General features: G+C 39.3%; 1 protein-coding gene across 2 annotated transcripts in view; it reads left to right on the top strand.

The window, feature by feature from the left end:
- The window catches only part of BCAR3 (BCAR3 adaptor protein, NSP family member), a 738,013-nt gene that overhangs the window by 682,741 nt on the left and 41,800 nt on the right, over window positions 1–13,472 (top strand). For both annotated transcript variants that reach the window (XM_044085684.1, XM_044085685.1), the window contains one exon: window positions 11,719–11,834. In XM_044085684.1, the coding sequence (XP_043941619.1) occupies window positions 11,719–11,834 (116 nt within the window). The remainder of the gene's footprint in view (window positions 1–11,718; window positions 11,835–13,472) is intronic.

The raw sequence follows: 13,472 nt of genomic DNA, 5'->3' as shown, positions 1-13,472 counted from the left end.
CTGAGTTATAACACAATGGCACTAAATATACAGAACCAACTGATATTGCCAACATCCTAGCAGATAGGTTCAGTGCTAACTTTACCCCCTTTCACCCCCTAGAGGGGCCCATCTCTATACTGGAAGAATGCAAAGTTCCTATAATCACGGCTGCACAGGTAAAAAACACACTCTCCAAAGTCAAGAACACAGCATCCATGGGACCTGACAATATCCCAGGCTGCGTTCTACATGAACTACAGAATGAACTGGCACCCTACCCAAGTACCATGTTCAGTCATAGCCTCACCTCAGGCTTTGTACCCACTGAATGGCGCACCGTGACGGTTATACCACTCCACAAAAGGGGAGCAACGATGGACCCCGGGAACTACTGCTCCATTAGCCTGATGAACCTGGTCTGCAAGGCCATGGAACGTATCATCCTGGAACTCATAAACAAAGACATTGGTAATCTCCAAACTCTGGACCCTACCCAGTTTGGATTTGTAAAAAGCAGATCATGTCTCCTAAACCTGATTGACTTCTTTGAAGCAGTCACCAAAGCCATACATGAGGGTAAAATGGTTCACACAGCTTATCTAGATCTCGCCAAGGCTTTTGACACCATCCCCCACTCTGGAATTATAGATAAGCTCACTAAACTAGGTATAAATCCCTATGTCACAAGATGGGTTGCCAACTGGCTCACGGACAGGACCCACACTGTGAAAGTAGCGGATTCCAAATCCGACATCAGACCAGTGACAAGTGGAGTACCACAGGGTTCAGTCCTGGGTCCTCTCCTGTTTGGTATCTACTTCTCTGAAGTGCAGGCCAACACAGAAGGCCTTTGACTAACAAAGTTTGCAGATGACTGCAAACTAGGAGCCATAATCTAAACTCCTAATGATGTGGACAAACTACAAAAGGGCCTCACTGAGACAGATACCTGGTGTCAAAGCCATGGCCTCAAGCTCAATGCCAAAAAGTGTATTGTCATCCCCTTTGGTAAAAAAAACTGTACCCATGAACTACCACATAGCTGGTAGTCTACTTAATGCCGAAAATGTGATGAGACCTTTTGACACAGGTGGACAGTAGTCTCTCCTTTGATAATCACATCGCCACAGTGGTCAGGAAATCCTTCTACATGGCTCATCTCATCACAAAAGGATTCTCATCCAGAAAAAAAGAGGTCATTGTTCCCTTCTACTCATCACTCATTAGACCCATTATAGAGTACAATGCCCCTTTTGGTATGTACCTCACAAGACATCTACAACAACAGGAAAGACCACAGAAATACCTCACAAAGAGGATTACTGGCCTCAAACAGATGCGCTATGCAGACCGTCTCAAAAAACTACAGCTTTACTCCATCGCATATCGCCTACTCAGAGGTGATCTCTGCCTAACATACAAAGCTATGTCAAACCCAGAGCTGTTGGACATGCTCCACTTAAAGAAATCCCAATCCCTCTGAGCTACACGCTCTAGGGACTTAAACCTTGTCACCACAATAAACAGAGCATGCCGGAGGGATAGATTCCTGTCCCAGAGACTTCCCATACTCTGGAACAGACTACCTATCTATGTCAAACAGAGCTCCTCATTAGCACTCTTCAAGAAAAATCTTGATGATTGGATGGGAAATGGGAAATTCACCCTGGGGATCACTTCTGTGGCTCTGCTCGACAATGTCACAGGAAAATAATTTTTTGTATGGCGAAAGCCAGGGTACATTTTTTGGCTAGGCTTGTATGGGCCCTAGGGCCGATAGCCTAGTACCTACCTATGAACCTATGTGCTGGAGGGATAGATTCCTGTCCCAGAGACGTCCAATGCTCTGGAACAAAATTCCAATCTACATTAGGCAGAGCTCCTCGCTAACACTCTTCAAGAGAAATCTTGACGAGTGGATGGGAAACAGAATGTTTACCTCAGGGATAACTTCAATGGCTCTGCTGGACAGAGGCACAGGGAACTAATCTAAGGGGGCAACGAAAGCCAATACATTCTGGCTAGGCTTATAAATGCCTTCGAGCAGATAGCCTAGTACCTACCTATGAACCTATGAATTCCAGGCTAAACACCGTTTAAAAATGACCAGTTTATAAGAGTAGTTATTGTTATTCCCAGAGAGCCCTCCACTCTCACCAACAGTTATAGCCATTCTGTTAATTTTGTACACCCTATATTATGATGAAGAAATAAATTACATGTACTTTATTTTTTGCTTTGGATGAACTAAATGAAACTGTATAAAGAGCAATAGAATCATAACAAAAGATCCAGTCTTACTTAGCACAGTTTAAATAGAAAAGTATTTATGAGAGCAAAAGAAATATTAATTACTTGATAAAATGTGCTAAACCAAATATGCAGATCTCTGCAGAAGTAAAAGTAATCTGAATAATTTTACATTAGAGAGAACTATTAATAATAAAAAGGTTGCTGCTGACAAACAACTTTACATTTCAGTGTTTTATCCACAGATACAGTGCCTGCTATCCTTGAATAAATGCTCTATGTTACTTTAAAAATCATGTGCTGGTGATATTGCCATAACATTTCCTGAACTAGATCAGCTATACAATAAGTAATGGCTTCCAAACAATAACAAGAAAAAGGTTTATAGTTAGTAGGCATGCACATAGTTCTGGAGACCACAAAGAACTTAGCCAAAATTCAGAATTCCCCCAAAGCACTGTGTGGTTAAGTGAGCTGCTGAATGTCACTCAGTAAGTAACTGAAGGTAGAAAGATTCAAATCCTACATCTATGGCACAGGAAGCAACTCATTAACAAGTCAGAGCTTTATTCCTCTGCACTAACTGCCATAGTAGTAGCTTTTAGCTAAACTCAGAAAGCCTTTAAAAATCAAATCTTGCAGAGAAGACTCACATAGTAATATGCAATGATGACTATATAAAGGATGCTGAAGATCAGACAGTTCTTATCTTCACTCCAAATTATGCAGACCATGTGACCTGACAAGTGTCAACCCCTTTGCTGTTGCTGGAGGCAAGTATATTATTGAAATGCAACATGATAAACTATATTATAAAATCCAGGCCTATTAATGAATTAATTCATTCTTGTGTGCAGTGAATAAAGCAACACAATTACAGACAATATGCTAGACAAATTGTTGTAGCCCAAACTCAATACATTTCACACCCCATGTGCCTAGAAAAAATAGTTAAAATATTAACACTGAATTCCAACTTCATACTGTCCAGTTGTAGCTAAGTAATACACATACTGTCAACATTAAGGAAACCAAGAATCACATCCAAAGAACATGGCTCATATGATAATGCTCCTGTTTACTACAAAGTGATTGCTCAAGCACAAGGCGTAAGTATGAAGCAAAATCAGAGATGTTCTGCAAAACTGGAGACAAATAGACTACCATAAATCACTTAAAAAATTAACAGAACAGGTTATGCATCAATATGTTTTTTTTGAGCTACTAAAACCATAAAACTCTAATGACTAACTAATCCTGGTGATTTACAAAGAAGCTAATGAAGGTCTGGCAGCTAGTGTGAAGATTAAGGCTCTTCTCCCTGCACCTAAGGCACATGGTTTGAGACTGAGCAAGTAACTTAACCAGCCAGTCCACCCTAACTGAAGCATTACACACACATCTTACATTTGAATTCTGTGCTTCTTCATAACATATACCTGTTGTGTTCCTGTTCACTGTCGATTGGATTCTGAGCTCCACAACACAGAAATTCAACCAGTTGCTCTGTGCTTTCCTGTTTGGGATTGCTGCACAAAAAGGTGCTGAGCTTTGAATGTTGCCATTCAGCTGCTGCTCTGAAGTGCTTTTGCATTGCTACAAAAAGGTTCTGAGCAAAATAAACATGATTTCCCATTTCAGATGGAGTTAAATAAAGCACCAGTTTCTGATCTGATGCTTCATGATGGCTCCAACCAATAAAGAGACTGGAACTGTTGGCATGCCAGGGAGGAAAGTTTGAGTAGGAAGTTTTTTTTTTAGGTAGACAACTGAGCAGGAAGGTTTTTTTCCTTCAGCCATCACCGGGTCTTGGCAGCTACCTAGGTTGCTTTGTGCTGGATCCATCACTACTACTGTTCACCTCTGAACTCCCTTAACTAGACAATGTTCTCAGGTCATTACTAAAATGAGGCTCTTGTGACTGAGAGTGGCTTTAGCTATTAACAAATAAAATAGGTTCATAGGTAGGTACTAGGCTATCAGCCCAAGGGCCTATGTAAGCCTAGCCAGCAAGGTTCCATAGCTTACGCCACCCAAGAAAGTTATTTTCCTGTGCCACTGTCCAGCAGAGACACAGAACTGATCCCTGGGGTGTATTTCCTATTTCCCATCCACTCATCAAGATTTTTCTTGAAGAGTGCTAATGAAGAACTTTGCTTGACATAGATGGGTAGCTTGTTCCAGAGTATAGGAAGTCTCTGGGACAGGAATCTATCCCGCCAGCATGTTCTGTTTATTGTGGTGACAAGGTTTAGGTCCCTAGAGCGTGTAGCTCGGAGGGATTGGGATTTCTTTAGGTGTAGTATGTCCAACAGCTTTGGGTTTGACATAGCTTTATATGTTAGGCAGAGATCACCTCGGAGTAGGCGATATGCTACGGAGTAAAGCTGGAGTTTTTTGAGGCGGTCAGTGTAGGGCATTTGTTTGAGGCCAGTAATCCTCTTTGTGAGGTACTTCTGTGGCCTTTCCAGCTGCTGCAGATGTCTTGTGAGGTACATTCCAAAAGGGGCATTGTACTCTATAATGGGTCTAATGATTGCAGAGTAGAGGGGAACAATGACCTCTTTTTTCCTGGATGAGAACCCTTTTATGATGAGGTGTGCCATGTAGAAGGACTTTCTGACTACTGTGGTGATGTGACTATCAAAGGAGAGACTACTCTCCACCTGGGTCCCAAGGTCTCTTATCATGCATTCGGTTTTCAGTAGATTGCTGCCTATGTGGTAGTTCATGGGTACAGAGTTTTTACCAAAAAGGATGACACTGCACTTTTTGGCATTGAGCTTGAGGCCATGGCACTGACACCAGGCATCTGTCTCAGTGAGGCCCTTCTGTAGGATGTCCACATCATTTGGGGACTTTACTATGGCTCCTAGTTTGCAGTTATCTGCGAACTTCATTAGCCAGAGGCCTTCTGTGTTAGCCTACACTTCAGAGAAGTAGATACCAAACAGGAGAGGTCCCAGGATGGAACCCTGTGGTACTCCACTTGTCACTGCTTTGAGGTCAGATTTGGAGTCTGCACCTTTTACAGTGTGGGTTCTGTCAGTTAGCCAGTTGGCAACCCATCTTGTGACGTAGGGATTTATACCTAGTTTAGTGAGTTTAGCTATAATTCCAGAATTGGGGATGGTGTCAAAAGCCTTGGCAAGGTCAAGATAGGCTGTGTGAACCACCTTACCCTCATCCACTGCTTTGATGACTGCCTCAAAGAAGTCGATCAGGTTCAGGAGGCATGATCTGCCTTTCACAAACCCGAACTGGGTGGGGTCCAGAGTTTGGAGGTTACCAATGTCTTTGTTTATGAGTTCCATGATGATACGTTCCATGTCCTTGCAGACCAGGCTCATCAGGCTAATAGGGCGATAGTTCCGAGGATCAGTGGTGGCTCCCCATTTGTGGAGTGGGATAACTGTTTCTGTGCACCATTCAGTGAGCACAAAGCCTGATGCAAGGCTATTATTGAGCATGGTGCTTAAGTGGGAAGCCAGTTCATTCTGAAGTTTGTGTAAAACACAGCCTGGGATGTTGTCCGGTCCCATGGATGCTGCGTTTTTGGCTTTAGAGAGTGCAGCTTTTACCTGCGTAGTTGTGATTACAGGGACTCTGTATTCTTCCTGTATAGATGTGGTCCCTTTAGGGGCTGAGAGGAGGATAAAGTTAGCACTGAACCTATCTGCCAGGATGTTGGCAATATCAGTTGGTTCTGTAATTTTTGTGCATTTGTGCTGTGACTCAGAGCAGATCTGGGTGTTGTGCCATCTATATTCTTGACATAGCTATAGAATGCTTTGTGGTTGTCCTTGGATTTAGTGGTAATTTTGTTTCCGTAGCTAGCTTTGGAGGATCTTATAAGGGATCTCAACTTCTTACTGAGGCTGACCAGGGAGCTCCTCCATCATGGGATTTTACTCTCTTTTGCAACAGTTTCTTCCTTCCAAATAATTGACTTTTGCCAAAAAATGCCAAAGTGAACAAAAACAATCAAACATCTGTGGTGTACCAGTCATTATTGGCCTGATGTAAGACTACTCTTCTGACACCAATTCTTTCTACTCTCCTTTTGAGTCACTCCTTCAACCATTCCAGTAACCACATTCCATCTCCTGAATTAATCAGTTTGCCCATCATTCTAACATGTGGGACAGACTCAAGTTCCAGTGCCCATTCGGAAGACTGAAGGTTAAAAAAATGAGCACTGCAAGTCTGAAACTGGTGTTCTGAAAGTTGGACGGGTCTGAAACAATAAAATCTGAATTTCAAAATATGCAAATGATAACAAATATACTCATAAAAGCAAATACAAAACATGAAATGAACAAATCAAGTGAAAAAATGTTTTTGCACTGAAACTAGTTATTTCATTTTCCCCATAATTTTGCAGTCTTGGAGTTAGAATGTGTGTGTGTATGTACATCAGTCTGCCCCAAATTTAGGTGATACCCATTTATTTATTTTCACTTGCAGTACTGACATTTTGTATTTGCTTCCATGTCTAACTCATGAATCTGATAGCCTATAATCCAGTTTACTTGGTTGAAACTTAACATTTATACTGGTCACCCTCTTTCACTGAAGGGTGGTTCCATATAAATCTTAGGAAATACAAGGTGATTCAACCAGAGGCCATGTGCACCCTAACAATAACCACCTCAGGCTCTACCAACTTTTTCATGGAGGGCAAGACCTGTAAGTCTCAGAGTGTATTTTAGGGCAATCATCCAGTTGTCTAAGCTATGTTTAAAGGTTGGCATGCAGTCATATTGCTTGGCATGCAGGGAGAGTCTATTTCCGGAATACTACAAAAATAGTACATCTAGTATCACTATGTATAAGAACAAGCAAGGAATGGACTAAAAGTGACAGGCAAGACAGAGACCTCAGTAATAGGAAGTTTACTGGAAGCTACATTAACAGAGAATTATGACTACTTGGGTCTGCTGGAGTGGACATGTTCAAGCTTATCATAAAAATTAATCAGAAAGCATTTTGTATAATACAACAAACAGGACTAGTAGACCAGGCAGACAAGAATCCATCCTGGAATGTGTTTGGTGGGTGTGGGGACCATACCTCTCAACCTCTTAGAGCAAGAAATCTGGACAAAGCCATGAATAAAAGTAAGAGAAAGGCCCATAAATACAGAGAATTTTAAAATATTGCTCTCATACAAACTTAGAAAGTTGACAGAATAATACGTTTTGCATTAGCATGACTTTTCTGAGGATATGACGTCTGAAACTCAAATGTCTATCATTATCTTCTAACTTCTGTCAAATGCTTTGTCACTAATATGCCAGAAAACAATAATTTTATGAAAAAATGGACCAAAAATCTGAACATTCTGCGAAAATCTATACAGTTGAAAGGTATGGTGGGGACGTGGCAGGTAACTAAGTATCTAAAAATACCATTCCACTCTCCAGCTGAACTCTTCATCTTTGTATGCCATAGAATCATGTGACAATCCCCAGTTCTTCACCAGTGGAGGTTCACTTAACATTTATTGTTATGCACTTGGGTATTATGTGGTTCTGTGTGGTTTCTCAACATCAGCTAGACTGTACCCCACAGTCCCAGATGTTCCTTATTCTGCTGTGCAGTGTGCAGAGGTGTAAATCTGATAGTAATGCAAGTGATTTTCTCTAGTACCATGCTCTTCCTGTGTCCACTTGTGTTTTTTTTTGCTGGGTGTTCCTGTTTTTTTCCTGCATTTCAAAAACATGCAAGTCAGTGAATTAATGATTGTCAAAATTCCATTAGCTGATATATATATATATATATATATATATATATATATATATATATATATGTATATATATATATATATATATATATATATATATATATGTATGTATGTATGTGGGTGTACTTCATAACACTGAAATTTTATAACACTGAGACCAAAACAGCCCCCCTGCAGAAACGTAGTAGAAAGTGTGTTTGTTAGTTAGGTTGCTCTGTATCACTGAGGTTAGGAAGTTAACTTTTTCCACTGTAGTGTGATCTTAGAGTTGGTATAAGTAATTTACATGGGGGGCAGAGCCCCCCACATGGGGGTGCAGGGGGGCTTGCACCCCTGCAGAAATGTAGTAGAAAGTGTGTTTGGTAGTTAGGTTGTGGTGTAGGTGGAGGGGATCTTATTTACTTGTATAATGCTATGAAGCACACTTTCAATGTTCTGAGTTTTCAAGTTTTGGGTTTTCACTGTTTTGAATTTTCGATGTTATAGTCTCAACATTATGAAATTTCAATGTTATGAAGTAGACCCATGTATCTATTTTTGTGTGTGTGTGTGTGTGCGCTGAGATGAGCTGGCATCTTTTCTAGCATTGTTTCTCTGCATAATGGACATCAACTGCTCAAAAAGCTTCCAGCTTCCCTGCAACTTGGAATAGTATTAAGCATATATCAGAAAAAGGAATGAATAAATTGACTTATACTCCAGCATTTTGCAGTGCAGTATATAACTACATTCCATGTAACTCTGCAACATTTTTCTATACTTCTGTACTGGAACTATAGTCCAAGTCATTTCTATAACTTTATATACAATAACCATTTTTCTTCTCAGTGAGGTATTTTGGCAACAGAATATACTTCTTCAATACGATAGTTGTGCTTATTGTATAAAGTACTTACTGCTGTATAAAGTACATCTTGTACACTGGGATTTAGTGTAGTTCAGTTTGCAGCTTGAGTGCTTTTTGTGTGGAGTCTGTATCTTTCGCCCATGTTCTCATGGGCTTTTCTTGGGCCTTCAATTCCCCCATTCCAAAAAATATGTTAATAGGTAGACTGGAGATATTAAATCGTCCCTACTTATGTGTATGAGTCTGTATAAGTGAGCTGAGTTTGCTTTGACTGTAGTGGACTAGTATCCTGTCCAGAGCTGGTTTCTGCTTTGAAAGCTTCTAGCTCTTGCAACTAGAACTGGATGGATGGACAAGTGGATGATTGGATGGAAGGATGTTGAGCTTTACACTATGAGCCTTCCATGAAAAGATGCAAAGAATAATGAGGTTTTGCCAGCCACCACAGTGAAATAAATAATGTGATTTAAAAAGAAAGAGAGTGCTGATAAGTAAAGTACTTGTAGGGTAGAATGAAGGTGTAAGTACAGCTTTGCAGTGTGTGTGTGTGTGTGTGTGTGTGTGTGTGTGTGTGTGTGTGTGTGTGTCAGAAATGCGTTGAAAAGGTCATTATATGAATTGCTTCACACTTTATAGTGTTGTAGACATACCATCTACAGTTGGAAAAAAGCAAAGAACTTTGTCAGGCATTAAAAAATGGTGATTCTTCTAAAAGCAATGTGAACATGTTGGACATGATACATCTGAGGTACAGGAATTTTTGACCGTGAAAGGTTTGTTTTAGTGTAACACAGGGCATCTAATAGAATGAACGCCCAAGGTGCTACTTAGAAGTTTTTCACCACAGCAGAAATCAAGTGGGGGAGAGGCAGTAGTGTCATTTCTGAGCACAACACAGTAGGAGGAGCCACTCTGCAGTGCTGGATAAGATCTGCATTACAGTGGCACCTAACACAAAGGCAACACTGCATCAAGGGACAACATATGCTAGAGTAGACCAGGTTAGCGTAGAATTACTAGGCCTCATTTCAGTAATTCACTTCAAATATGGGGACAGCACAGTGGTACTGTATTCAATGTCACTGGCTCATTGCTGTTGGCTCTTCAGTTCAGAAATTCATTTCCTGGCTGTGTGGTGACTTCGTACAGAGTCTGCATGCTGTCCATGTGTCCCCATGGGTTCTCACCTGGTGGTGCTCCTATAACCTCCTTCCATATTCCAAAGGCATGAAATTAGGAAAATTGGTAATCAGTACATTTCTTGTAGATGTGTGAGTGCATTCCTTGCAGGGTGCACTGGCATCACAGCTAGGATTAGTTCACCTTGTGCCTGTCTTGTTGCCAGGTAGGCCCTGGCTTCCCGTCAGCCCTGAATAGGATAAACTGAGTATTGACAAATGAGAATAAATGAAATGAATGTAAGATTCATTGCAGGGCTACTACTGAGTTAGAAGAATTTCTTTGTTTCAACTAAAACTGCAATTGCCAAACAGGCAAGCATCACTACTAATACGAGCCAGGAAATACAGTGTTTTTAGCGTCAAACAGTTCTGAATACGCTTTTGTCTACAGACTTCCTCAGAAAACAATATTTTGAACACAGAATCACACAGCTTAAAAAACACACTAATCAATCAAGTGCACAAACAATTATTCAAATATTCAATAATTTAATGCAAAAAAACAATTATTCAATTATTCAATAAATTAATGCAAAAAAAAAATTGTGATTTTAGTTGAGGTTTATTTAAGAATTTCTTTGTTATGAATAGTAAAACATAGGAATAGGCAGAATAGCTTCTTGTTAATTAATATCTTGGAGCACTGATTTGTTAAGTGAAATGTTCAAAGTCCCACAAAATGTAATTGAAGGTTTTGGTGCTGTGAAGTATGCCTGCAGAACATAGCCTATATCCCATTCATTATGACTCTATTGTTTAGGTTATTCTACCAACAAACAAGAAAATACAGAAGGCACCATAAGTGTCCAGTTTTTAAATGCTGATAGTACTAAAAGGAAAATTATATCATTGTATATCCAAGTTGAATTGTTTAGGACTGCAGTACAGCATGGTCTGTGAGCTTTGTTAAGTGTTGTTGCCCCTTTCACTGTACAGTTACTGGGGGGGGGGTCCTGCTGCTTACTCCTCAGGGTTTTCCCATGTCTGCCTGGACACAAACTTTTGGAAAGCAACAAATCTGAACCCAGGTTTTCAAAAATCAAAAAATCCACAGACCATTTTGCCAATACACACATGCACCCCAATACACATTATTTTTACAGCACATCTTGCAGGAAAAATCCTTTATAGTCCCATTCAGGTCAGAGTACCTACAAATCCCATATACCTTAACATAAATCTGGAACCTCATCAAAAATCATTCATAATTCAGATGCTGAGATTTATCCACACCCACAGAAATCATACCTATAGTTACTGTGATATGATACTTTCCTGCACAGAAGGGGCGGGGGCTCACTGTACAGATCTGTATGTCTTTTGTGATACTGAAATGTAGATTCACTATGCAAAAAGTGTATTAAAAAATTACTGAGTGTAAATCAGAATTTCTTTTATGCTGGACAATAAACTAAGTTGTACAAATTGAACAGTGCTAAATGTTGAAATATTTGAAGCAGAATTGTCAAAGAAATGCTTTATAGATGCAATGCATAGTTCAAAACTTGTCAACATTTTGTAAAACAGCACACACTCAGCATCTACATACACATTTTATTAATGAAGATAGTATGCTGTACCGAACCTCTTAGTAGAATGCCACCTTTCTATGAGTGCTTCATTGTTTGTTTTAGTTGTGTGGTGTTTGTCTTGTATCTTCTATTAACAAATGCATTCCAGGACTGCTGTACTTAATACTGTGTACTTTATAGGTTGCTAGGATAGTAGATGTATCTGAAGAGGTGAAGGGCATGATGGGAGTAAGCTCAGGCCTAGAGCTCATTACTTTGCCTCATGGACACCAGCTGCGACTGGATCTAATTGAGAGGTAGGCATTATGATTGAATCATACTCCATTTTAACAACAGTGACTTAGAAGGCCTTAATCTGATAACTATCTGTTGGTATGTGATAAATTTTTAAGACGCTAATAGTGTTTGGCAAGCAACTCTTCATTCTCCCCAGTTCTGTCAACCAAACACATTCATTTAGCAAACATTCCTGGCTTGAAATAGAAGTTGCTAAAACTGTTTCACTGACCGAATAAGGTCCAAAACTATAACTCACCAGTTCTGGCTTGGTAGCATGCATTTACTTCAATTTCTTGTAAGAGTCAGAATTATGTTGTATACATCTATATATTTATTTTATTTAATTTTATTTGTTTATCCTTTGTTGACACACACACACACACACACACACACACACACACACACACTGTATTTGAGTAAAATCTTTGATTGAAATGTCTTTCACTCTATTCCAAGTCCACCAGGTTTTACAATCATTATCTAGTACTTTTGTTAAACTAACAGGATCCCTATATTTATATGGCAACTGTCACTTTTCTCAAATGTTCGGAATATCGAATGTTTGTTATTCCAGCATAACCAATCGAATAGGCATATGGTCGCAGAATGCCAGCATTATATAGTGGGAGGTCACAATATAACAGGGATTGTGAATTTGCCCTTCCCCTGCTATAGTTCGATCTCAAAGTTGGCACCTATATACAAGTAGGACATTTTTTTTCACTATTTTGACTTTCGATCTTTTTAGACTGATCACGATGCCAGGGTAATCTTGTGGGCTAGGCTTGTAAAGGCTCCAGGGCTATTAGCCTAGTACACACCTATGAACCTATCAATTTAGGTTAAATTTTGTGAGTTTTTTACTATAAGCAGTGCTTTGACCATATATATATATATATATATATATATATATATATATATATATATATACACACACACACACGCACACATACACACACACACACACACACACACACACACACACATATCTATGTCAGTTAACCAAGTTTTCAGAAATTCAAAATTCATATTGCTAAGACGATATGATCAAATTTCCGAAAACTTGAACATCAATAAATAAATAAATAAAATTAAAAAACACAAAATTCTTTCTTTTTTTATGTTTTTGCAGGGTGGCAAGCCCCCCTTCACCCACTGCAAATTATATATACTGACTCCGAGATCGCACTATATTGAGAAAAACTGTAAATTTCCCCATCCTCACCGCACTGCAATTTCCATTAAAAAGCTTCAAGTTTTCAGAAATTTGATCACATCATCTCAACGGTATGAATTTCAAATTTCTGAAAACGTGATCAGGGATACATAAGCTAGATAAATACTCCTACATGCACACACACACACACACACACACACACACACATATATATATATATATATGTGTGTGTGTAGATAGATACATAGATAGATATATTCATATACATACACATACACTTATATAAACATTTCAAAGGTATTCATTATTCAAGCACTCTCAGTGTACTGTGGATACAAAATATATAACCACACACACAAAATTCACTATAAAGTACAAATATAAACATAATTTTAATTCATAGCCTTATTACAGAAAGTAGTTCACTTAGTGGAAGGGAATGCAATGTACTTTATACTAAACTCACAAGAAGTGTGAA

This window comes from Protopterus annectens, chromosome 10.part0, assembly GCF_019279795.1.
Source record: "Protopterus annectens isolate FY-2018-M chromosome 10.part0, PAN1.0, whole genome shotgun sequence".
In the NCBI taxonomy this organism is placed as follows: domain Eukaryota; kingdom Metazoa; phylum Chordata; order Ceratodontiformes; family Protopteridae; genus Protopterus; species Protopterus annectens.
The sequence above is the reverse complement of the archived record's forward strand: the minus strand, read 5'-3'. Positions and strand labels throughout refer to the sequence as shown.